Source organism: Saimiri boliviensis, chromosome 1 (genome assembly GCF_048565385.1).
Source record: "Saimiri boliviensis isolate mSaiBol1 chromosome 1, mSaiBol1.pri, whole genome shotgun sequence".
NCBI classification, from domain to species: domain Eukaryota; kingdom Metazoa; phylum Chordata; class Mammalia; order Primates; family Cebidae; genus Saimiri; species Saimiri boliviensis.
Genome location: NC_133449.1, coordinates 97,464,109 through 97,490,564, shown reverse-complemented (window position 1 = coordinate 97,490,564; position 26,456 = coordinate 97,464,109). Strand labels below are relative to the sequence as shown.

The 26,456-nt window shown below is 39.2% G+C and overlaps 1 protein-coding gene across 4 annotated transcripts in view; it reads left to right on the top strand.

The window, feature by feature from the left end:
• The window catches only part of IL1RL1 (interleukin 1 receptor like 1), a 34,850-nt gene extending 10,986 nt beyond the window's left edge, over positions 1-23,864 (top strand). Inside the window, exons 1-12 of one of the 4 annotated variants that reach the window (XM_074400609.1) lie at positions 7,992-8,610; positions 9,382-9,593; positions 10,105-10,315; positions 11,352-11,526; positions 11,940-12,102; positions 13,466-13,537; positions 14,261-14,402; positions 14,495-14,640; positions 19,166-19,315; positions 20,336-20,503; positions 23,125-23,267; positions 23,669-23,864. In XM_074400609.1, coding sequence (XP_074256710.1) covers positions 9,533-9,593; positions 10,105-10,315; positions 11,352-11,526; positions 11,940-12,102; positions 13,466-13,537; positions 14,261-14,402; positions 14,495-14,640; positions 19,166-19,315; positions 20,336-20,503; positions 23,125-23,267; positions 23,669-23,797 — 1,560 coding nt within the window. In that variant the 5' untranslated portion in view covers positions 7,992-8,610; positions 9,382-9,532 and the 3' untranslated portion in view covers positions 23,798-23,864. Of the gene's footprint in view, positions 1-7,983; positions 8,611-9,381; positions 9,594-10,104; positions 10,316-11,351; positions 11,527-11,939; positions 12,103-13,465; positions 13,538-14,260; positions 14,403-14,494; positions 14,641-19,165; positions 19,316-20,335; positions 20,504-23,124 lie in introns of those variants that run through there. The other 3 variants (XM_074400602.1, XM_039462697.2, XM_039462702.2) reach the window with 3 other exon arrangements.
• Positions 23,865-26,456: the final 2,592 nt, after the last annotated feature.

Genomic DNA, 26,456 nt, shown 5'->3' with positions numbered 1-26,456 from the left:
ACATGTTCAGTCGAATGAGATTCAGCAGTCATAGCCACCATGTAATCACCATCCCAACAGCACAGAAAGCATTTCTTCTTCCCAGAGAGTTGCACTCACTCCTTTCCAGTTAAATTTCCACATATTCTCTGGTTTCCAGCATGACTGATTATAATTTGCCTATTATTGGGCTTCCTGTAGGTATGATATATAATATGTAGCCTTCTGTGTTTAGTTTCTTTCACTTAGCATAATTTTTCGGGAGCAAGGCTTTAATTATTTATTTTTTTTTGTTTCAAAACAAACTCAGTTGTAGAACATGCCGTTTTTGAGAGTCATCCTGTGGTTGTATCAGTATTTCCTTCCTTTGCATTGCCTAGTAGTTCACATTCAAAAAATAAAGATCTATTTTCCTGTTCCTAGATATTTGGATTGCTTTTAATTTTTGGTATTATGAACATAGCATTTATGAACATTCAAGTATTTTGTGGATATGTTTCTTAATTATCTTGAGTAAATTCTAAGGGAGGAGTTATTGAATCATATAGTAGATGTTCTTTAACTTTTTCTTGTGTTTTATTCATTATCTTATTGATATATAATTTATATACACTAAAATGCACACATTTGTAAGTGTAAAGTTCAATAAGTTTTAATACATGTATACCCTATTGTCTTAGTTTGTTTTGTACTGTTATAAAATAATACCTGAGGCTGGATAATTGATTAAGAAAAAGTTTATTTGGCTCATAATTTTAACGGCTACAAAGTTCAAGACTGGGCATCTGCATCTGGTGAGGGCCTCAAGCTGCTTCCAATTCTGGAGGAAGACGAAGGGGAGCTGGTGTGTGCAGAGATCACATGGGCGAGAAGAAGCAAGGAGTGGGGGAGTGCCAAATTGCTTTTAACAACAAGCTCCCACTGGAATTAATAGAGTGAGAACTCACTCACCCCCAAGGGAGGGGATTGAGGGAGGGCATTAATCTATTCATGAGGGATCCATCCCATGACCCAAACACTCCCCCTTAAGCCCCGCCTTCAATATCGGGGATCAAATTTCAACATGAGGCGGGGAGGGTATAAATATCCAAACATAGCACCTCTGAAACCATCATCTCAATCGACAGATTCCACACATCTTTCTCATACTCCTTTATGGGTAATTGCCACCCTTCATCTTCCATTCTAGGTACCCACTCATCGGCCTTGCATTCTAGGTACCCACTCATCGACCTTGCAGTTTGGGAACATTATATAAATGAGACCACATAGCATGCATTCTTTTAAAACTTTCTTCTTTCATTCAGTATGTTTCTAAGATTCATTTATATTTTGTGAGTCAGTAGTTGTGGTTTTTTTTTTTTTTTTTCTGAGTAGTGTTCTATTGTATGAATATAGAATAGTTTAGCCATATATGTGGTGATGGTCACTGGTATTGTTTCCAGTATTTGGCTATATAAATAGAACTGCTAGGAACATTTGTGTACAAATCTTTTTGTGCGCATAAGTTTTTATTTAAATCCCCAGAAGAAGAATTTCTGGAGCGTACCACAAGTGTACAATCAGAAACTGCCCAACTATGTTCCAAAGTCATCGTATAATTTCACACTCTTATCAGTGATGCATCGGAGTTCCAGGTGTACCACATCCTTGCCAAAATTTGATATTGTCAGTCTTTTTATTAGCTATGAAATAGAATCTCATCGTTATTTTGTTTACATTTCTCTAATAACTAGTAACTTTGCATTTGTCCTGTACTTATTTGACATTGATATATTTCCTTTTGTGAAATATCAGTTCAATCTTTTCCTCATTTAAAAAATTGGACTATTTTATCTTTTTCATATGAACTTGTAACAGTTATTTATGAAGTATAGATAAAAGTCTTTCATCTGATGTGCAAATTATGAGTATTTTGTTTGATTCTGTGGCTTAGTCTATTCAAATTCTAATGATGTCTTTGAAGAAGAGAAGTTTCTAATTTTAATAAAGTCCAAGCTATGATTTTTCTTTCATGATTAGTGATTTTTGTATCCATTTAAAAAATACGTTCCTACTTCAACTTTAAGATTTTCTGCTATGTAATATAATCAATTTTTATTTCATTTTTGTGTATAATGTGAGGTAGAGCTTTTTCGTATAGACAATGAATTTTTCCATCATTATGTGTTCAGTGTTTTTCACCATAAACTTATGTTGGCACTTCAATCAAACATCAATTGACTGTAGATTCTTGAGTCTACTTCTGGATTCTCTCTTCTAATCCTTTGATCAATATGTCTATCTTTATGCCCACACCAGACTGTTTTCACCATTGTAACTCTTATATTAAGTCTTAAAGTTACAGCAATGAAAACAGTGGTGTTTTCATACTTAGTGTATGATTCCATTTATAGGAAATATTCAAAATAGATAGATCCATAGAGACAGAAGCAGACTGGTAGTGGTTGTGGGTTTGTGGTGGAAGAGGAAGACTTATTTGATCTGAAGATTTGTATTAAGTCTTAAGGTCAGGTTGTGTAATTCTCCGACTCTGTTCTTATTCTTTAGCCGCGTCTTGGGTACTCCCAGTACTTTGATTTTTCAGATATATTTTAGATTTCCGCTGAAGCTTTAGAAGCTGATTCTGCTGCTGGGAAAATAAGGTTACACTGACCTCAGGACAAAAGGAGATGCATGTGAGCTAGGTAAAGGGTGACAAATGCAGACCTGTGTGCAAAAGCAAGAGTCAGTGTGATTAGTAAATGATAAATCATGTAACGGCTTAAATGATTAGTCTTCAAGGGATTTTAGTGATGATTTAGTCATTTCACATGTGCAAACTGTTAAGACTGCTGGCTGTTTTTCACATGGCCACCAGCCCATTTCTTTTTCCTCTGTGTCTGCAGTCAACAGAGCTTCTTCTGGCTCTCTATGCTCCATCTCTTCTTGGCCCAGGAGTTCCCGTGGGACCTCCCAAGGGTGATTCAGGTCTCATCTTCCCATGAGAGAAAAGGAATAAGGCAGAGAGGTTCGGGGTAGAGATGTAAGAGCACGGTAAAACGTAGACTACTCTTGTTCAGATCCAGATACAAAAGCTTTATTTCTCAGATTCTGAATTCCACCCCCTGGTCATTTGTATCGGTTCATTTAATAAACATTTCTGAGGCTGGGCACGGTGGCTCAGGCCTGTAATCCCAGCACTTTGGGAGGTCAAGGTGGATGAATCCCTTGAGCCCAGATGTTTGATACCAGCCTGAGCAACATGGTGAAACCCTGTCTTTACAAAAAATACAAAAATTAGCTGGGCATGGTGGTGTGCTCATGTGGTCCCAGCTACTCTGGAGGCTAAGTTGGGAGGATCACCTGAGCTTGGGAAGTGGAGGCTGCAGTGAGCCATGATGACACCACTGCACTCCAGCCTGGGCAACAAAGTGAGACCTTGCCTCAGAAATATAATAATAATAATAATAATAATAAATATTTCTGAGCACCTACTTTGTGCTCTTCCAGGTACATGAGCTGTATCAATAGACAAAACTCACAAAAATAATCTTGCCTTCTGGAGCTGATATTCCAGTGGATAAAACAAAATAATAAACATGATGCACAACTAGAATGTTAGGCAGTGATGAATGCCTTAGAAAAAGATTGGAGCAGGTTAAGGAGATGGGGAAGGGGAGAGGAGACATTGCAATTCAAAATTGATTGATCAGGGATTCAAACAAATACTTGAACACCAACAGCAGCATTGTTCAAAATAGTCAATAGCTAGAAGCAACCCAGATGTCCATCAAGGGATGAATGAATAAACAAAGTGTGGTACATACACACAGTGGAATATTATTTAATCATTAGAAGCAATAAAGTACAGACTCAATCTACAATATGAACAAAAGCTGAGAACATTATGCCAAGTTATACAAGGCAGTGGCAAAGGGCACTTACTGTGTGATTGCATTTATAGGACATATTCAGAATAGATAAATCTATAGAGACAGAAAGCAAAGTAGTGGTGGCTGTGGGTTTGTGGTGGAAGAGGAAGAATGGGGACTTCACATTAATAGGTGTGGGGTTATACCAAAAATGTAGTGGTTGCACCACATTGTGAATGTACTAAATGCCACTAAATTGTGCACTTTAAATTAGTTAATTTTATGTTATGTAAATTTTAGCACAATTTTAAAAAATGAGAAGCAAAAAAAAAAAAAAAAAAAGAACAGAAAATTGAGTAGTCAGGCTAAGTTTCATTGAGAATGTACAATCCGAGTGCCCACTTGGAGGAGGTAAGTTAGTTGTGAGTACCAGGAAGAAGCTGTCCAAGCAGAAGGAACAACGTATGCCTGGTGCCTTCGAGGAACAGCAAGGAAGACACGGGGTTGGAGGACAGAGAGGCGATCTGTGTATTCCAGTGCGGGGGACCTCCCATCTGCTCTACAGGTGTTGGCTTTTCCTGTGGGTGAGATGGAAGACTTTGGAGGCCGCCTTGATTTGACCTAGGTTCTAACAGAATCTCCAGAGTATCTGTTTTAGAAACTGACTAAAGAGGGTACAAGTGGAAGCAGGGACAGCAAATTAGAAGCAGTTATTAAAATCCAAGTGAGAGACCATGCTGGCTTCGACAAGGATGGTGGCCATGATAATGGAGAGATGTAGTTGCAGGTAGGGTGCCCTTTGAAGACGAAAACATAGATTGTCCTGATGGATTCTATGTGCAATGTGTGAAGAAGAGAAGAGTCAATAATAAATGGAGTCTTGATCTGAGCCAACATTCAGGGAGTTGTCATCATTGAGATAAGGAGAAAGTGGGAGACACTGGTTTTTCTTAGGGGCAAGGGAGGCAAGGAGGCTGGAGGAGATCAGAAGTTCTGTTCTGACCACATGAAGCTTTTGTTAATTCCACTTGGTCCTCAAATATATGCTGGTTTCTTCTTCTTCTTTTTTTTTTTATTTTAGATTCTAGGGTACATATACTTGTTTGTTACACAGGTATATTGCATACTGGTGGGGATTGGGCTTACCCAAATAGCAAATATTGTACCCAGTAGGTAATTTTTCATTTCTCACCTCCTACCCTCCCCACTTTTGGAGTCCCCAGTGTCTATTGTTTCCATCTTTATGTCCATGTGTACCCATTGTTTAGCTCTGACATGTAAGTGAGAACATGTGGTAATTGGTTCACTTAGAATAATGGTCTCCAGCTCCATCCACGTGGCAAAGGACATAATCTCACTCTTTTTATGACTACATAGTAATCTGTGGGAAATAGGCAGCACATTTTCTTTATCCAGTCAACTATTGATGGACATGTAAGTAGGTTCCATGACTTTGCTATTGTGAAGGGTGATGCACTGTACATACTAGTAGAGGTGGAGAGATGTCTTTTTTATATAACATTTTTTTTTCCTTAGAGAAGTAGTGGGATTGTTGGGTTGAGCAGTAGTTCTATTTTTGGTTCATTGAGAAATCTTCGTAGTGTTTTCCATAGAGTTGAACTAATTGACGATCCCAGCAACAATGTATAAGCATTCCCTTTTCTCCACATCCATGCCAATATCTGCTGTTTTTTGAGTTTTTAATAATAACCATTCAGACTGGTCTTCTGGTTTTTGGAGGGGAGGATTGAGTGAAGAAGGAGAGAGTTTGGAGGGAAAGAGTGGAGCCTTGAGTGGGCCTACAGTTTGGAGTGTGGCCAAGAGACAAGCACCTTGCCCAAGGTGACACAGATAACGGACCTGGGTGGTGGGGGGCAGCACATTCTCCAGAGGCCCCAGCCAGGCCACCTAGGGCCATTCCAGTTCTGTCCCATCCACTGCAGGTCCTGCAAACATTTTCATCAAGAAAAAAATAAAAAGAATAAAAATGGCACCCAGATGTCCTCTAATGAAACCACGGGAAAAAAAATCCACCCGTTGCTTATTTTGAGAGTTTCTGAATGAGAGCCTGACTCACTAAAATTCATACTAGAAAATGTGATCAAATTTCCTGGCTTTTGCCGCTGGTTTACAGTAAGACCAGGCCACACATGAACAGCTCTGGAGTGTATTAGGGTATTGACATTTTACATTTGGGTGTGATAGCTGACTAAGTCAAATGAAGAAGTCTTCAAAGATACGTTCTAAGTTAGAAAGTATTTGAATGTCACCCTCCACAGACCAGCAGCTATCACCCTCAAAACATACGTTTTTGTTTGTTCTTTTGTTTTTTTGTTTTTGTTTTTGTTTTTAGTGGATATATAAGAGAAGTAGGTTGTAAACATGCACATATAGATTTCAAAACTGTAACAAAATTAAGAAAAATCCAGTTAAAAGAGGTTAGATTCCATGAGATTGATCTGAAAAAGGGAGAGTAGTTTTGAGATGTCTGCAAAAGGATGTTTGCCAGAGAAACAAGCAGACACTGGAAGATTTCTGATTAAGTTGGTAGAAATGTATGAGCATGTAAAATCTCTTGCTTTATTCATTTATTAGAAGTCCTTGCCTTTTCACAGTTTGTCTTAAGTTGCTACTCTTTGTTATGTTGGACGGTGGCTGAGTAGTGAAAAGCCAAAGTGATTTAGTTCTTTTCAAAGAAGAAAATATAGACTAGCTTATTTTAACAACCCAGTCCCAATTATAAAAAGAAAAGCTTTGCCACTCTAATCTCTGGTATAAAGGATGTTCTCTTTTTTAGTTGACATTAGGGGAAAAATAACTTTGGCTTTGAAGTTCAAAAGTCTGGTTTCAATCCCAGCCGCAACTGGGTGAACTTGGTCAAATTACTTAACCAGTCTTATCCTTGAGTTTTTATTTTTATCTCTAAAATTTGAGTAATATTGATGATAAGTACCACACAGTATTGCACTTTGAATGAAAGGTCTTAATTATCAAATGAATGACAATTATTTTACAGGAATAGTTTGACTTTAATAAATACTCCTGCAAAATTTCATCATTATGATGTAAAAATTGACTGAAGTCTTATTTTTAAAACAGAGAAACCAATGCTCATGTGACCTAGTTTAATGAATGAATGCTCACACTTAATACATGTTTTAAAAAGATGTTTTGGGATACCAAATATAAAACAATTCTGAGTTTGTGTTATTTTATTGAACAAACCCCATGCAGCCCTTGGGAACCACAGGCAACATGGCAGACTCGCTGGCTCCTGGCTGTCATCTCATACCAAAACTGCAATAAAATCTTGATAAAACGAACTTCCACAAGTAGGTCAAGAATAACAGTGTGCAGACCTAATTCCTCTAATTTACAGCAAACATCTCAGGATCAATCTCCCAGCGGTCAAGGGACTGTATATCTCTTCCTCTCAGAGCTGCTACACACACCCAAAGGCTGACTAAACCCCTGACAGATAAGGGGTTCAAGAGTGGTTCCAGACACTGTGAGGAGCAAAGATGCTGGCTCAAAAAATGTACTGAGAACTCCCCCTTTTGCAGCACCTCCTTTCTTGACCTTCCACAAGCAGCGGCAGTTGGAGTCTGTGATTTGTCTAGTCTTTAGAGGCAGCCTTCTTGGATTCAAATTGTGACCGCCTCTTCATGTAAAGTGACATAGGCAAGTTGCTTAATCTCTCTGTGTCTCAGTGTCCTTGTCTGTAAAATGGGCATCATAATACAAGTGCCTGCCTCATTGGGTGATTGTGAGAATGAAATAATTAATATATGTAAATCACTTAGACTGTGTCTGGCGTAGAGGACATTCTAAAGAAAGGTTAGCTATTAACATTATAGTATTAAATTGGTTTGAAGTTAGTTCCTGAATCCTTCTGAGATGTGATGACTTTTAAACATCATTTAATAGGTTGACTTTACTCATGATAGGGTCATCACAATGACGCATAGCTAAAATCAGATTTTGCTTTTGAAGTTTGTTGTACATAGAGCCGAAGAGCTGAGGCTCCTTCATCATCATTTCCCTTGAGGGAAGCTTCTTAGTCGCAGCCCTCTCAGCCCCATTTGCTTTCTCTGCACTCTAGAAAAACTTTTTTGTTTTATCCATCCAGGCTGAGAGCCCTACTGGGTTTTCAATCCAAGGAGCTGGAACTGTTTTGGGTTGGAGTGAAGTCACATTCTGGACCCTAGACAGAGCAATTTTAAGTTCCAGAAAGTGCTTCTTACTTCATATTGCCTCTCCCCGATCTTTGCTTTTGAAACTCCTGGCACCAATGCTGCCGAGGCTGGCAGAGCTTTCCTGAGTGGTGTCTACCAAATGAGTTATCAAGGAGTATCTGGAAAGGCAGCCTCCAGCCCCTGATGTCAAGACCATTTAGAACTGAAAGTGTCCCAACATGAGGGCACAGCCAAGAAGCATTATTTATGATTCAGCCTGAAACTGATGCTAAAATGGGAGGAAATGATTCAATTATTTCCTCTTAAGGCATTACTCAATGTTGTTTTTATGTTTAAATATTTATTTGTCAACATCAAGAATTCTTAGTACACGATGCATCAGCATTTTTGAACAAGTCATGGATTTGGCTACAAATCAAATTTTAGGATGGGTGGAGTGGCAAATTACAGGATGTCTTTGACTGTCTTCCCTTTAAAATAAAAGAGAGTGGGTAGCCTATGAGGAGGGACCTGCAAAGGCTGGAGACTATTCTTAGCTCCGTCACCGACTCCAAGTTCATCCCCTCTGCCTTTCAGTTTGGGTAAGCATCAATTCGTTATCTAAAATTTGCAATAAGGAAAGTCTTCATAATTCATGATTGTGTTTATTCTTAGGTTCGTAAATTTCTATGTTGGTTCTATTCCTCCCCTGATATTTTAAGAAAACACGTAATATAGTAAATGATTCTTTTTCTGAAAGAAAAAAATAAATATATTTATTATTATTCACAGACCTTCAGCTATTCTTAGACAGCGTTTTGTGACTCCTGGAAACAAGCTGAAGTAGGAACAAATGTTTGAGGGTTAGGGTTGAGAATAGGGCAATTAATTGGCTAATGCTTTAGTCTAGTTCTGACTTCGCTACCCCTTAGCTGTTTTGTGATGACTGCTTGCACATGTGTCTGTTTGAGAGCTATTTATATGAGCATGCTGCCCCCAGCCTGTGTGGATGTCTGTGGTTTCACATGATACAATGTATTTTCTAAAGTCTACTGAATTTTATTTAATTTTTCAAAAATAGAAACTCATATTCCTTCCTTCTTAGTTTCTTTCAGGACATTCTCATGAGACTGGTAAAATATAACTGTGAAGTAGCATGATAATTGTCAAATAGCATGATCCTTGTAAGAACTATATGACCAAAAGCTTCCATAAGAATAAATCCGATGCTGCTTGTCTGAAACCTGCTGTTAAATTGATTTGTACTTAATAAATACATGCCGGATTAATTCATTCTCCTGGGTGGTATTGAGAAAGTAAAAATCATAGCTTATAAAAATTCTGTTTATGGTTTTGTCTAATTTATTTTTCAGTTGAGATACAGGCTACTCTTCTCAGCTCTGTCTTAGGGAGCATCATCAACTGCCTCATACATGGTGACCCTCACTATCATATGCCATTGACTCATCTGGAGTAATCTTAACAACCAGTTACCAACACTTGCTCTTGACTGATAAACAGAGAATGGGGCTTTGGATCCTAGCAATTCTCACAATTGTCATGTCTTCCACAGCAGCGAAGTTTAGTAAGTATTGCCTTTTAACTATAATTTAAATTATTATAAATTATATAAGTTTAAGAACATTCACCTTGTTTTAAGTCACTTGCTTCCAATTATTCCAGTCGAATTGTAAACTGAAAAATGTATTTTTTGTACAACCATTCTTCATTACAGATCTATCAGAAGAAATTCTTTGTAATGTATATATCATAAGTTTAGCTATACATATTCATATGCATCAGAATTTAACATGGTGCCTGCACATGGGAGGTGTTGTAGGTGTTTGTTGACTGACATATAGTTCGTTTAGATAGAGATGGCTGCTTTTCCATTGGAACACTGTGGGGGATTTAGCTCCAAATTAATACATTAACATTTCATAAGAGATCTTAGTCATTTACTTATTTTTTTCCCAAAGTATCACAGTATATGACCGGCTTCTAAATTTAATCCTGGAAGAAAATATTGAGAGGATAGAAATTGCAAGCTTTTCATTTGGTCATTTTAGGATTGTCTTTATATCTTTTATTTGCAGGTAAACAATCGTGGGGCCTGGAAAATGAGGCTTTAATTGTGAGATGTCCTAGAAAAGGAAAACCTAGTTACACAGTGGATTGGTATTACACACAAACAAACCAAAGGATTCCTACCCAGGAAAGAAATCACGTGTTCGCCTCAGGCCAACTTCTTAAGTTTCTACCAGCCAAAGTAGATGATTCTGGTATTTACACCTGCATTGTCAGAAGGTATTAGGCAGAAAGCTCCCATCTTCTGTCAGCCTGCTCACCTTTCTTGAATAGCTGATCCTCTGAGCTGCCCTTGCTTTCATTCCTTCCCTAGTCCTTTCTGGAACAGTTAAATTTATAAAGTGATTTGGATAAACTTCTAGGGATACTGTCAGGTTGAGGTCTAGCTCATTTCGAGCTAACTATTTGGATTTATAATTGCAGGGATTAATTTGTAGCTGACTTAGAGAAAAACCTAGCTTTCCTAGTGACCAAGATATCTGAGAATAATTGCTCATGTTTAGCTGGAATTAAGAACAAACCAGCACAGAAAATAGTAACGTGGATGTTTTCTGTCTCAGGGGGCCTCTGGTAGGTGAAAAGGGGTGGAGACCAATGCTTTTAACCTTTAAGTTAAGCAACAGAAGGCTGATGAGATTGTGTGCCTACAAATTACTTACTCTTGTTCACAAAAAATTTGATTTTGTGACCGTATTTGTCACACACAGAATGTCAAATGAATTACATCAAAAGGCAGGATGTGTTAGTTAAGGGCCTAGGTCTGAGGTTAGACTAGCGTCAAGTTCATGCCCTGCCTCCAGTTAGCTGTGTGATGCCAGCAAGCTACTTCTCTGCACCTTCAGTTTCCTTCCCTGTAAAATACATATCATGTAATAATGGAATTCATCTCAAAGCATTATTGTGAAAATAAACTAAGGTAATGTGTGAAAAGTGCTCTTGATCATCACTGGTACAGAGCAAACTCAATAAATACTAATATCTTTATTACACTGGGATTACAGGATTACAGCAGATGTAGTGTATGAATAAATGGTGAAGAAGTCATCGTTGCGCTATCGTGGGGGCTGTTTTTACCTCAAGTGTAATAAAAAAGTATTTAAACTCTAGATTTTAATGTTTATTTTTAAATAAGAAAATAACCCTTATCTATATTGATGGTTTTTAAGAAGAAAAGCAATATTAAGGAAAGGCTAAATTTAGGTGAAGTTATTTCACAATGCTAAGTGACTCTTAATTGTCTGACTTATTTTAAAAGTCCCACATCTAATATGACCGGATATGCAAATGTCACCATATATAAAAAGCAGCCAGATTGCAACATTCCAGATTATTTGATGTATTCAACAGTATCTGGATCAGAAAAAAATTCCAAAATTTATTGTCCTACAATTGACCTCTACAATTGGACAGCACCTCTTGAGTGGTTTAAGGTAAGAGGAAATTTGGGGAGGAAATAGATGAAAATTACACAGTTAAGATAAATACAAGTGGCTGTGCCCAGTGGCTTACTCCCGTAATCTCAGCACTCTGGGAAGTCAAAGCAGGCAGATCACTTGAGGTCAGGAGTTTTAGATCAGCCTGGCCAACATGATGAAACCCCATCTCTATAAAAAAATACAAAAATTAGCTGGGCATGGTTGGTGCATAACTGTAATCCCAGCTATTTGGGAGGCTGAGGCTTGAGAATCACTTGAACCCGGAAGGTAGAAGTTGCAGTGAGTCCAGATTGCACCACTGCACTCCAGCGTGGGCAACAAAGATTCTGTCTCTAAATGAATGAATTAATAAATAAATAAGTAAATACAAGTGGAGAATTACTAAAAAGGAACATTTCTTATTTCAGAATTGTCAGGCTCTTCAAGGGTCAAGGTACAGGGCGCACAAGTCATTTTTGGTCATTGATAATGTGATGACTGAGGACGCAGGTGATTACACCTGTAAATTTATACACAATGAAAATGGAGCTAACTATAGTGTGACAGCGACAAGGTCCTTCACGGTCAAGGGTAAGCTACCAACTTTAACAAGACAGAATACTGGAAAGAGGTCAAAGTGGGACCAATTGTGCCCTTCTGGTTGGGTTTCTTGTACTTCACCCTCCTCCTCCTACTTCCTCCTGCTCTGTCTTATCTTATACATTCTTAACTATGATGCAAAGAAATTTTCTGAATACACTATCAAGATTTAACAAATTTCAGGGGAAATTACATTACTAATTCAAAGCCACATTATTCTTTATTCTTCTTTGTGACTTAATTTTCCAAAGATAAAGCAATCTGAATGCTAACTTACTTTTTTTTTTTGAATGATACTACAACTATTTGGAGAGCAAAACCAACTTTTTTTCCCCCCAGTTTGGAATCAGAATTTCTGCAAATTAAAAAAAAAAAAAGAATTTAATCTTTAATACTCATTGGATTCCAAGTTTAATGAGAAGACTTATGATGGGATACTATGTTGTACATAAATGTTGAGTGATTTTTAATCTTTGTTCACAATACTTTCAACATCATCAATGGCCTCAAGTCGGTCACTTCATTCTAAAGATATTTTTTCCAAGTTATTTTCAATTTTATACAAGCCTATTTAAGAGAAATACATCACAATCATAGCTTATCAGTCCAACAAAGAATTGGGGTCTTCTTAGCACAAGTTGATCTACAGACATAGATGACGTATGACAGTTTTTTTTTAGGGCAAAGCAATATTGGAGAAAATGTTTTGGAGTTTTTTCAGTACTCCACCACTGTAAAATAAGCATCACCAGACTGTACTCCTATCAGTGCCTGTTGCTGTTTAATATCAACCACTGCAGTGGTCATTAATCACACTCTCTTTAAATGAATGAGCATCAAGGGATGGAGGATTGCAGCAGCCCCTTCACAAACACTACCTATCTTTCAGCCACAGTGGTCACGTCACGGGAGGCAGAATTCCATATGGGAGGCAGAATTCCATATGGGGAAGATTTCACTGAGGATGGGCCATCCTAATGGAGAACTGCAAGCAAATCTGTGGACTCATGCATTTGCTGTTTTCATGGGTCTTTTGAAATCTTCCCTGTAGTCTTATTCTTATGCTGTAGAATTGTAGTTTTCATGTAATTAGTTTTATGGGCTGCAGCAGCATTTGTTTTAGTGATATCAAAGAGAATAAAAATATTACAGAGCATCATAGGTAGTAAAAGAAAGTTTTATTTAAATGCTTTTCTGTTTCATTTGTGTGTGTATGTATTTGTCATTATGGGTTACTGTCAGAAGAATTTGAAAAACATTGCTATGAAATAGAATAGAAATATGGAAATACAACCTATATATTGGTAACCATTCAATTTCTCTCCTAATATTTATATTTCTTTTTGTCTTTAAGATGAGCAAAGCTTTTCTTTGTTTCCAGTAATCAGAGCTCCTCCACACAATGAAACAAAGGAAGTGGAAATTGGTAAGAAAGTTCATAAGAATGCTGTAAATATTGCCTAGAAAATCCTTCCATATGACGCCTGTTCTGAATTCCCTTGAGGGGACGTCAGGCAATTAGCATAAGAACCTTGAAGAGTAAGTGAGGTGACATCCCTGGAAGCACCTGCCCCAGGCACTTGCTAACACTGGGAACCAAGGCACAGCAATTGCTTGTTTATTGTAATTCATGGTGCTTTCATGTATGGATTTAATTTCATCTTTATCTCTATCCTAGAGCTTGGGATGGAGAGCTGTAGAGTGTTCATTCTGGGCAATGGTAGCTGGGTTGGGTAAAACACATTTATCTTCAAAGGTAGCTTATGGAGAGATGAAGAAGAGTTCTGTAGGAGAAAGGTGTGGAAGAGAGCAGTTGGAAGGAAAGTCTAATTTCCGGGAAAAGGCAATCATTTTACTAGAAATCCTTTATGATGTGGATTTGGTGAAGCCAGAGTCATTTGCCTTGTTCGTTACCATGCCGGTGAGAGCGTAGTGGGAGCTGAGCTTCAAACCCAGCTGGGTGAATGAAGGTAATGGGAGCAGGGAGGAGCCAAGAGAGGACATAGAAAGAGGAAGGTGCTAGAGAGGAGGGAGGGAGGTCCTGGCAGGGTGCATACTAAGTGTTTAGCAAATATTTTTTACGTTAAATGGGATAAAACGCTACTTGGAGAAGTTAATTTTATTGGTGAATGTTCTTACTCCCTTCTAGGAAAAAACGCAAGCCTAACTTGCTCTGCTTGTTTTGGAAAAGGCACTCAGTTCTTGGCTGTCGTCCTGTGGCAGATTACTGGGAAAAGTATTACAGAATTTGGTGAAGCAAGATTTCAACAGGAGGAAGGGCAAAATCAAAGGTATTTTTATATCAAAGAGAACCATCGCCTTCCCCTTGCACACAGTTTGCACCTACAAAGTAGGCATTAAAATTAACGGGTTGTTTTCTTAGTTTCAGCGACGGGATGACTTGTCTAAACATGGTTTTAAGAATAGCTGACATGAAGGAAGAGGATTTATTGCTGCAGTACGACTGTCTGGCCCTGAATTTGCATGGTTTGAGAAGGCACACCATAAGACTAAGTAGAAAAAATCCAAGTAAGGAGTGTTTCTGAGACTTTGGTCACTTGAGGTTTCTGTGGCAAGTGTTAAGCAGAATGGAGTGCGGTACCGGGAGATCCATCAAGACAATGGGAATGGACTGTGCTGTAAAATGTGCTTCTCTTCTTCGGATGCTGCTGCGACCTGGTCTTCGCAGACTGTTTCTGTTTGCTGGGAGCTTCTCTGCTGCTTAAGCTCCTCCTCCTTCCGCCCTTTCTCTGTCGTTGGTTCTAGAACACTCAGCTGCTTCTTTGGTCATCCTAGTTTTCTGACTTCATGAACTCCTGTCTCACTGTATGTGAAAGAAGATGCACCAACAGTAAACTCGATGTGTTCTTTTGTGCTCTGGGATAACTTCTATTACATGTTGTAAGCATGGTCCCTTCTATACCTTTTTCTGGTCATAATGAATACATATTTTGTTAGTGAGGACGGTAAAGTGAACAAAAAGGGGAAGTATCTAACCACTGCCATTTCAGTGAGAAAATCCTAGGTGCTACTCTAACATGAGACATGCTGTGTTAGGCAATTCTTGCATTGCTATGAGGAAATGCCTGAAACTGGGTGATTTCTGTGAAAAGAGGCTATATTGGCTCATGGATCTGCAGGCTGTATAGGAAGCATAGCAGCATCTGCTACTGGGGACACCTCAGGAGCTCTACTCATGGCAGAAGGCAAAGTGAAGGCAGGCACTTCACAAGGTGAAAGCAGGAACAAGAGAGAGGTGCCACACTTAAACAGCCAGATCTCACGAGAAGTCACTCACCAATCCAAGGACAGCATCAAGGGGATGGTGCTAAATCATTCATGATGAGCTTACCCCCATGATCCAGTCACCTCCCACCAGGCTCCACCTCTAATACTGGGGATTACCATTCAGCCTGAGATTTGGGCAGGAACACAGATCCAAATCACATCACACACATTATCATTGTCAAACTGTATAAAGTATTAAACATAGGTGGAACACATGGGAAGTCTGCTAGCTCAGCCCATTTCTTTCCTGCATTTGTTATTCACCATGCAATTCTGGTACTGCCTCTTCCAGGGAGGCTTTCTTGGACCTTAGTTTGGGGTAAACACACCTTCCAAGAACCTCTTGCAGTATCCCGTTTGTATCATAGCACTGGTTACATTGCCTTACTCAAATCTGTTTGACAGTCTGCTCAACATGACTGCAAGCTCCATGAGGGCAGGGACATCATCTCATTCATCTTTAGGTCCTTAGTGCAATACCTGGCAGCTAGCAAGTACTCAGTTAAATATTTGTTGACTGAGTAAATGAATACACAACCAAGTTATTGATGCAAAATATTTTTTGAGTACATTTCTAGTTCTCTAGCTATAAGGCTTAATTATAGAACAAAATACGATTTTCATATTTACATTTGGTAAATTGAATAACTTTCCACATCAATTGGAAAGCCAAATTGTTTATCACTTCCCTATAGTTTTTTTTTTCTGAATTCAGCACGTTTTTGATAACATTATTATAATATGACACAATAAAAGGACAATATAAAACTGATGAATCGTCATTGGATTAATTTCAGACACTATATAATCTTTTTAAATGTAACATTCTTTTATCTATATACAACAATTGGTGGCGTCACAAATAGCCAAAGCAGGGTGGAGAGACTGATCCCTTTTGGGTGCACACAAGAAGGCGATATGTTGTCTACAGAGTTTTCAAAACTACAAGTCATTGTGCTTTTTATTATCACCATGTCCAGACAGCATGAAACAACGTCTGAGATGAAGTGCTCCTCCCGCAGAGGTGGACTGATCCTTCCCCACTCCCTTGCTGTGTCTCTGAATGCAATGCTGTCTTGGAAAATAGCTTTCCAGGCAGTTCACTCCTGATCACTTGTCAGTTTCCTTACTTATTCTTTGCTTTTCCTGGCAATGACATTCTGTTTTCTATAGGAAGCATTGGATCCCATATAAAAGGAAGGAGAGAGAAATATATTTTTACTCTTACCCCTCCTTAGGGGCTGTACAACCATGTAGAAATTGTTTAATGTGCTTGTCAAATAACCAAAGAGAGTGTTAAACCCTGAGTTCCCACCCATACGTGTGATAGGGTCCAGATTTATCTGGATACACACAGAGAGGCACAACAGGAGGAGAAACGTTTGGGGTGTGGGGACAGGGGACACCCAATATGGTTGAATCACATAGCAGGTCTCTGCCTGAGGTGGTATGTGGGGTTTTCTTGTTTCAATTTTGACTTTAACCCCTGATTTGTAAGTTTTTCATAAAATAAAGAGTCATAACTCACGTAGACGGCTATAAGTGCCGTAGTGTTCTGTGGGTCTCTGGTGTCTGCTAGTGATAAGTGTGGCACCCCAGGAAGGCTGTGGACCCCATCACGGTGCTATGTGAGGCCACACTTGGGGTGGTGATGGGCCCCATGGACCCTGCAGTCATCCATCCAGCCTGCCCAGCCACACTGCCCTGTGTCCTCATGCTTTGCTTTGCTATGTTATCATTGATTAACATCCTTGGTTACCTATGTGTTGGAATTGTTTTTATGTTGCAGGTGTTCAGTGCCTTTGCTCCTTCTAGCTTATTTGTATTTCATCTGTTTTTCCTTAAATCAACATGGTTACACTATGTTTCAGCAACTGCATAAATTAAACAAAAATTATTACTACTGCTGTTGAGTTGTCACAATAATTCTTTTTTATTTCTGAAATTATAGCATTTCTTGAATTTAAGAGAACAAAAACTTAACAGGCCTATGTCCCTGTTTTATTAACTATTACTAAATATACATTTGATGCTCATAATAATAACAGTACACACATTCATTATTTCCTATGTACCAGGACTCATCTAATTATTTTACATTTAACTTTCTCATTTGTTTTCTCAATACTTCATGAGGGAGAGACTGTTACTATTATCTAATTTTATAGATGAGGAAGTGAAGGCAAAGAAAGTTGAATCATTTGCCAAATACCACAGTTATGGAGCAAGGATTCAAACACAGCCAGCATTTTCTTATTTATATGTGTATACAGAAAGTAGTGTTTAGTGAATTACATACCTGAATAACCTATACTTTTATAAAATATTTTGCGCTTATGAAGACTTCCTTTGATGTCTTGGATCAATTTCTTTCCTCCACTTGGAAGCATCCAGCCACTAGCATAGTTACTTCCCAGCAATCCCCACAGGAAGTACACACTCCTCTATGCATCCAGCTGGGATTTTTAGACTGAGTGACTTGGAAAGGAATCCTGTGGGAATGATTTATTTACAGAGTTTTCATTATTTAACCCGATGGCAGTAAACTCTTTGTCAATTTTCACTTTTTTTCCCCCAACTTTGACTTGTATCACCTTGATAATTCTTGATTTCATACTGCTGGTCACTGAGAGAACTGATGCACTATTAGAGGTTGTGGTGGAATTCATGAAGATGGGCCAGTGATTTTTCTGTCTCAAAACTGGGAGCCCATAAGTGGAGACTCAAGATGGAAAAGGACCTTATCAGCAAATCTCATTCTCACATTCATCAGTGCATATGCATGTTGCATCTGCATTTTGTGAAGCAAGGAGTACGAGGATGCAGTTCAGTGCTGGCTGAGTGATGTTCACCAGGAGAGGAGTATGGGGTATGGGTAGGACGTAGAACTTAGTACTTTGACTTTTGAGTTCTTTATCAAAGACGCTTTAGCCACTTAGGTGACTCTTGCTACTTCTTCAATATCCTACACCACCAAGCCTTCAGAGACACCAAGTATCTCAGACCTGTTGACGCCTTCTTAATGCCCTGACACCGCCTTGTCCCTTCCTTTCCCATTATTGCATGAGTTACAACCCTCTGCCTCCCAAGTACCACACTCCATTCTCTAAGTGCCCATAGTTTCTTTGAACAGCAGCAAACTTTCTATTACCATCAGATTAATCTCATGGGAAAACTGCTCGAAGCTCCAGTGCTCTGTGACCTTCAGGATAAGGCAGTACGCTTTAGCTGGGGTTTCAAATCTGGTCAGAACCTGGCCCTGACCGAACTTTCTAATCATATCTTCCACCAATTCCCCAATGTGGGTTATTCCAATTTCTCAGAAAGCACACTTCCATCTCTGCACTTAGGTTGATGGCATTCTCTCTGCCCAGGTGCGCATATCCTTCTCTTGCATCTCTGAATTTTACTCATCTTTCAGGGACCTCGTCCTCCTCCAGAAAGTCTCTCTTTTCCAGTCCTGCATGCAGCAAGCTCTCCTTTTAAAATTCTCTACCAGCTAAAATCATGCTTTTCCCTCCCATCTTAGTGAACAAGTGTCTCTTTTGCCCTTGAGAATTCCCTGTAATGCCTAGCCTGATGTGTTGTAGCAGCTCAATAAATGTGAATGTCCTGGTTCTTAAAGCAGCCATGATAATTCCCAGTGGGTATGTTTTATGTGAAACTCTTGTACTACCAAGGGAAGCCAGCATCCATGTGTCTGTTTATTTATCTTGTTTCAGTAGTAATAATAATCATTTTTCTCCTTCCCCTATCTTTTGAATAGTTGATCATAAAAACAGCACCTACTGCATAATTGCAGTATGTAGTGGATTGTTAATACTAATCAACGTCCTGGTTATCATCCTAAAAATGTTCTGGATTGAGGCTGTTTTACTCTGGAGAGGCATAGCTAAGCCTTACAGGACTAGGAATGGTAAGTGGCAAATACCAAGTTTTTCTTCCAAAGAAAAAGTCCCATTATAACTGTTGGGTACTTGTCTATTAATCTTTCAATAGCTAGGCTGCTAAACTCAGATTCAATTTTTCTTGCTAATTTATTATCAATGAGTTGTATTGTTTGATTTTCTTAGAGGCCATTTTCCATCCTGCTCTGTAACTCCTCATGGCCCTCAGATTCATCTCAACAGCTCACACTTATTCCCTGATAGGATTGCTATTCCTACTCAGTTCCCAATAACGGAATCTGCCCCAAGCACAGAAAGGTGTAAATTTCATAATGTGTTGGTAAGACATAATGTGCTTCATAATGTGTTGGTAAGACATTATGAAATTAAACACAGTAGCAAAATTGTTCCTGTTTTCCAGATGTGAGCAGATTAGAAAGGTCCATTAGAATGCACATGTGTTCTACCTGAAACCCTGACCTGTAAAATCTAACCCAGGCACATAAGTATGTGCACAGAAGGAGTCAGTTCTGTCTGCTAGATACAAACCCCATGCTTTCGTTTGTAGGCAGATACACGTTGAATTTTTCAAACAATTGACTCAAGTAGGAGCTGTTTGATTTGTGAGAAATTCAGATGCATTAAAAAATTCTATGCCCTTGCTACCATTAGCTTTGGATTTTTTCACTTTCTCAGGGGAGTATTGGGAAACTAAAGATGAAACCGAAGTCTATCCAACACAGAAGAAGATCCCTCTCTACGACCATGCACATTATTCATAGATTATTAATCAAAATTGACGAGATGGTTTTAACTATGCTGGACAGGCCCTTGTCCGCTCTTTTGTTATTTAGTCTGTAACAGTAAAAAGGAGAAAAGCTTTGGGATGAAGACTGTTATTTCCTAATCATGTTTTGTGGCAGTGGTTTGCTGTCAACGTCTCTTGAGTCTAGAATATTTTGGAGGATGAACAGAGGAATGTCTTCTAAGAGTCCAGCGATAATTTTTAGAATCAAGTCAGAAGTTGTACTTCTTATTTTCATTTTCAGATGGAAAGATCTACGATGCTTATGTTATCTACCCACGGAACTACAATACTGGTACAGATGGGGCCAGTCCTGTAGAGTACTTTGTTCACCAGATTCTGCCTGATGTTCTTGAAAATAAATGTGGCTATACCTTATGCATTTCTGGGAGAGATCTGATACCTGGACAAGGTAAAGCTATCAACATACATTAGGGACAGTGACCTTATCCCTGCATTGGATCTGGAATGGCATTTACTACCTCAGGACTTAAGACTGGAATTTTAAATAGGTATACAGAAGCAGACACTCATCCTTCACTCTTTCGTCTCCCATCATCGTCCTGGTGATGAAACCTTCACAGTAATGTCAGTGATGTGAATTCAGAGTCAGAAGTCCTTTGCTTCAAGGACTTAGCAAGTCAGCACCTCTACTATATTTCCTCAGTCCCCTACCAGGATAACTCAGCCACTTTTAAATTCTGTTCATAAGATTGAAAAAGGACGTAAAAATTGAAGAATTTTGTTCTGGTAGCCATAGACAGTAGCTGAAATATCTTTAAAGGACTCAGAGTCTTCATGACTTTATGTTGGTGAAACATTTGCAAATTTATATCACGAAAACAAATAGAGCTGTAACTTCTGTTTCTTAGTATTCCTACCCAATTTTATATACGTTTGACAGTTTTATAACAACACCTGTGATTTCAGTAGTTGTTTTTCTCTTCCCTTCACACATTTACGTTCAGTACCTATGAACCCTCCTCATGAACTCTTCTCCAATTTCTAAGATCAGGAAGGGTTTGGAATGTAAATGGGGCTCAGATATCAAGTGCCTAATCCTAATAAAGTAAATGTTCAGTTTTACATTTTAAACTCATATCTTACTAAGAAGAGGAATTCACAAGCTTATAGATGTAAAGATATGAACAACAGGTGAATTCAGTTTAGTTTACCCTGGAATATCTGGGAATGCTAATAGCCTCAATAATGGCTCAAGAGACTTGTGAAAAGTACAGTTTAGGAGTATGTAATGCATTTCTTCTCTCGAGGCCCTCTTCTTCCTCCATTCTCCCACTGGTCACCCATGTAGGTAGAAGTAGTGAGTAATGCTCTCAAACACTCTTTTCATATTGCAAGTGTACTCAAGAACCTGCAGGGACTCCTGTTGTTTCTGAGCTCAACAATGTGCCACCTCTGGCCACAAGCTCTTCATTTCTTCTTTCTCATTCCAATCACCTAAGTTCTAGTTACACTTCTTCCCAGCCAAACCCAGATGCTAGCTTTCTCACACCCAACCTTGTGCTGCCTTAAACATGCGTCAACACACTAATCTGGAATGGTTTTCTGCTTCCTTCCATCCATGTAAGTCCTCTGACCTTTCCTCAACCAAAATAAAACAAAACCCAACAAAACAACACCAAACTTCACTCTTCGTTTCAAAAAGTTCATGACTGAACAAGGTACTGTGTTTATTCTCATGCAACTTATCTTGCCTTTGCCCCATCAAAAATCCTCTCTGCACCACCACTCCATCCAATGGCCCTGGTTGGCTAATCATCATAGAATCCATCTGCTCCCTTGTCCTCTGCTCCAGGCTGGGTTTGTCCAATGGGAGGCACTGCCAGGAGGTCAGAGGGTGGTCATATACCTGCCCCTCCAGGTGGGGCTTCCGGGGCCACTGTGCTCCTCCCTGTGGGAGTACCTCTTCTCAGCTGGCCTGCCTCATGCATCTGCACTCCCTCAGCCATCACTATGTAAGAATATCTTAGGTTGTTTTATTCATGGTTGTGCTTTCTCCTGTTGCAGTGAGGACTGGATGTTTCATGTTCTTTCTAAGTCCACCTAGAGCTAATTGGAATCGTCATGGAGTCTATGGTGTATAAACACTGAATGGGTAGGGGATCTATTGTCCCTTAAGATTTTTCTAGTCTGGATTAAATCAACGTCTACAACAGAGATTAATGTCTTTAAAGATTTAGAATTCTGCTTCATTACATACATGTTATCTTCTTAGTATATTTGCTTATATGTTTTAAAATAGCTTAAAATTTTAACTCACATATTAAAAAGTACAACGCAGGAAACCTTGTCCCTCAAAATTGACCAAAGTCTCTAGGAAAGCAAGTCCTGGCCTCACCTCACCCCCATTAATCTCTGTTGAAGCTGATTTAATCCAGACTAGAAAAATCTTCGGGGACAATAGAGTAAATATCTTTACATTCGCACTTACCTGGAAGGACTCTATTTTAGTTAAGACTAAGCTACCTGGGAAATGAACAGAGGACATTGGGGCTAATGTTCTCATGAATGAAAGGAGCACAAAGAACAAACTGGGTTCTCTATCCATGTATATTTCTACTTCTCTGAATAAGTGACTTGATTGATGTCAGAGAATCTCACACCAGATTATAACAATAAGACTTTTAAATGTTCAGAATGTTTATGTTCAAAGCATTAGACTGATAAGAAATCTGATCAGGCCGGGCGCGGTGGCTCACGCCTGTAATCCCAGCACTTTGGGAGGCTGAGGCGGGTGGATCACGAGGTCAAGAGATCGAGACCATCCTGGTCAACATGGTGAAACCCCGTCTCTACTAAAAATACAAAAAATTAGCTGGGCATGGTGGCACGTGCCTGTAATCCCAGCTACTCAGGAGGCTGAGGCAGGAGAATTGCCTGAACCCAGGGGGCGGAGGTTGCGGTGAGCCGAGATCGCGCCATTGCACTCCAGCCTGGGTAACAAGAGCGAAACTCCGTCTCAAAAAAAAAAAAAAAAAAAAAAGAAATCTGATCTATTTCTTGTATGACTAGATGAAGCCACTGCAGTGGAAACCAACATACGAAAGAGCCGGCGGCACATTTTCATCCTGACCCCTCAGATCACGCACAGCAAGGAGTTCGCCTATGAGCAGGAGATCGCCCTGCACAGTGCCCTCATCCTGAACGACTCCAAGGTGATTCTTATTGAGATGGAGGCTCCGAACGAGCTGGGTGGGCTGCAGGCTGAGGCACTTCAGGACTCTCTCCAGCATCTGATGAAAGTGCAGGGGACCATCAAGTGGAGGGTGGACCACACTGCCAATAAACAATCCCTGAATTCCAAATTCTGGAAGCATGTGAGGTACCAAATGCCCGTGCCAAGCCAAATTCCCAGAAAGGCCGCCAGTTTGACTTCCTTGGCTGCCCAGAAGCAATAGTGCCTGCTGTGATGTGCAAAGGCCTCTGAGTTTGAGGCTCTCCTAACTCCTGCTAACTGGCTCATGCCTCTGCACTTAAGTGTGAGGAGTAGGAATGTCAGAGGGATTCAGGCCTCAGGTTTCATCTGGTAACTTTGCTTCCATTTCCCTGGTTTTAGGTGGATGCGAAATGCCCAGAATTTTTTCTCTTCGATCCTCCCCCATCCTCCAGCCCGCGTTTTCTTCCTGTCAATTCTTCATATTCTTTGTCAATAATCTACCTTCTGAATATCAAACTAATCATTTGACAGTAGATTTTCATGTCATTTTGAAGAACACTCTGATTTGCTCAGGCAGACTTTATATGTGTATATATATATATATATATATATATATATATATATATATATATATTCTGGCATGTTGGGAACAAAATTTACTGTATATATAAAAAATAAAGAAATATAAGGCTGGGTGCGGTGGCTCAAGCCTGTAATCCCAGCACTTTGGGAGGCCGAGGCGAGTGGATCACGAGGTCAAGAGATCGAGACCGTCCTGGTCAACATGGTGAAATCCTGTCTCTACTAAAAATACAAAAAATTAGCTGGGAATGATGGTGCATGCCTGTAATCCCAGCTACTCAGGAGGCTAAGGCAGGAGAATTGCCTGAACCCAGGAGGCGGAGGTTGGCAGTGAGTCGAGATCGCGCCATTGCACTCCAGCCTGGGTAACAAGAGCGAAACTCCGTCTCCAAAAAAAAAAAAAAGAAAGAAAAAGAAATATATAAATGTATATGTATTTAATATATATTCATATTTAACATATATCATATATTTAATAATATACATAAATTTATATATAAGTATATCATATATCATATATTAATATATGTTAATATTACATATTAATATATGATAAATATGTATATTTATATCTAGTATATATAAGGCTCAGGCTGGAGTGCAGTGGCTGATTTCAGCTCACTGCAGCCTCTGCCTCCTGGGTTCAGGCGATTCTCCTGCCTCAGCCTCCCAAGTAGCTGAGACTACAGGTGCATGCTATCTTTTTTATGCCTGGATAATTTTTTTTGTATTTTTAGTAGAGATGAAGCTTTAACGTGTCTGTCAGGCTGGTCTTGAACTCCTGACCTCAAATGATCCACCTGCCTTGGCCTCCCAAAGTGCTGGGATTACAGGCTTGAACCACCACACCTGACCTATTATATTTTATTTGAGTGGCTGCTCAGTCTCATCATCTCAATATTACTAATTTTGTTGGAATAACTTATCCCCATTGCCATTATGATCAAGCTTTTTTTCAATTCTAAAATTTATTTTATATACTTTTATTCTATTTAGAAATATTATTTTCTCCCTACAAAAATGATAGAAGCATATGATGGAAGAAAGTAAAATACAAAAGAAGAAAATAATAAAAATCACTAACAAATCCATCATCTTAAGAGTTAAATGTTCTTTTTAAAAAAAAAAAAAAAATTATGGTCGGATGCAGTGGCTCATGCTTATAATCCCAGCACTTTAGGATGCCAAGGCATGTGGATCACCAGAGGTTAGGATCATCAGCCTGGCCAACATGGTGAAATTCTGTCCTTACTAAGAAATTCAAAAGTTAGCCAGGCATGGTGGCACATGCCTGTAATCCCAGCTACTTGGGAGGCTGAGGCATGAGAATCACTGAAACCCAGGAGGCAGAGGTTGCATTGAACCAAGATCACACCACTGCCCTATAGCCTGGGTGACCATGAGATCATCTCAAAAAAAATCATTTTTGCACATATGATTTTTATAACTGAGATAATACCATGTTGAGTTTGGCATTTTCCTACTTAACATCATAATAAAAACATGTGACATGTCATTGAAACATTTTAAATTTAAAAATATTTATAGTGTTTTATCTCCCAGTTGTACTACAGGGTTGCAACTTAAATATCCTGATAAATAATTCTGTATCAATCCTATCAGTATATCATCTATTTCCTGCTTTTAGAATGTACTTTAAATTTGAGACCACTGTGTTGTAACATTTCTGTGAAGGTAGTAGGGCATTTTGACAAAACTGTTTTGGCAAATGGAGTTAATTTGCAGTCAAGGCCACTTTAGTCAGAGCACTGAAAGGAAGCACACAGCCTTGGAGGCTGCAAGACTGGATCAGAGCCACCGTTATAGCCTGTCCCCTCAGATAGGAATCTGGTTGGTGCCTCGACTTTTCTAAGTAGATGGAGAGCTTTTCTCAGTTGAATCGCTTAATCAGTTATATTATTCTGTATTTCACTGGCAAAAGAAAGCTGAACTCTAAACTGTTGACAATCTATCAACAGTCCAAAGTTCAGCTGAGTTTTAGCTCAGCTATAAAACATCATCTTGAACTTGCCGTCATTCAATACCTTTCAGAATCCTCACTAAGAGAAATCTTATCTCCAGAAGGTTTCTTATGGTTACTCATCTGTTGAGGTACTTATACCTTTAGCCTATACCCCCAGATTGGGTTGCGAGATAAAATACAAGAAACCTGTATTAAAATATCAGGATATCTCCTTTGTAGGGACACGGATGAATCTGGAAACCATCATTCTCAGCAAACTGACACAGAACAGAAAATCAAACACCACATGTTCTCACTCATGTTCTCACTCATAAGCAGATGTTGAACAATGAGAACACAGGGACATAGGGAGGGGAGCATCACACATTGGGTGGGGTCTGTTGGGGGGCCAAGGGAGGGACAGTGGGGGGTGGGTGGGGAGGTCGGGGAGGGATAACATGGGAAGAAATGCCAGATGTAGGTGACGGGGAGATGGAGGCAGCAAACCACATTGCCATGTGTGTACCTATGCAACAATCCTGAATCCTGCATGATCTGCACAGGCACCCCAGAACCTAAAGCACAAAAACAACAACAACAACAACAACAACAACAAAGAAAAACACACACAAAAAAAAAAAA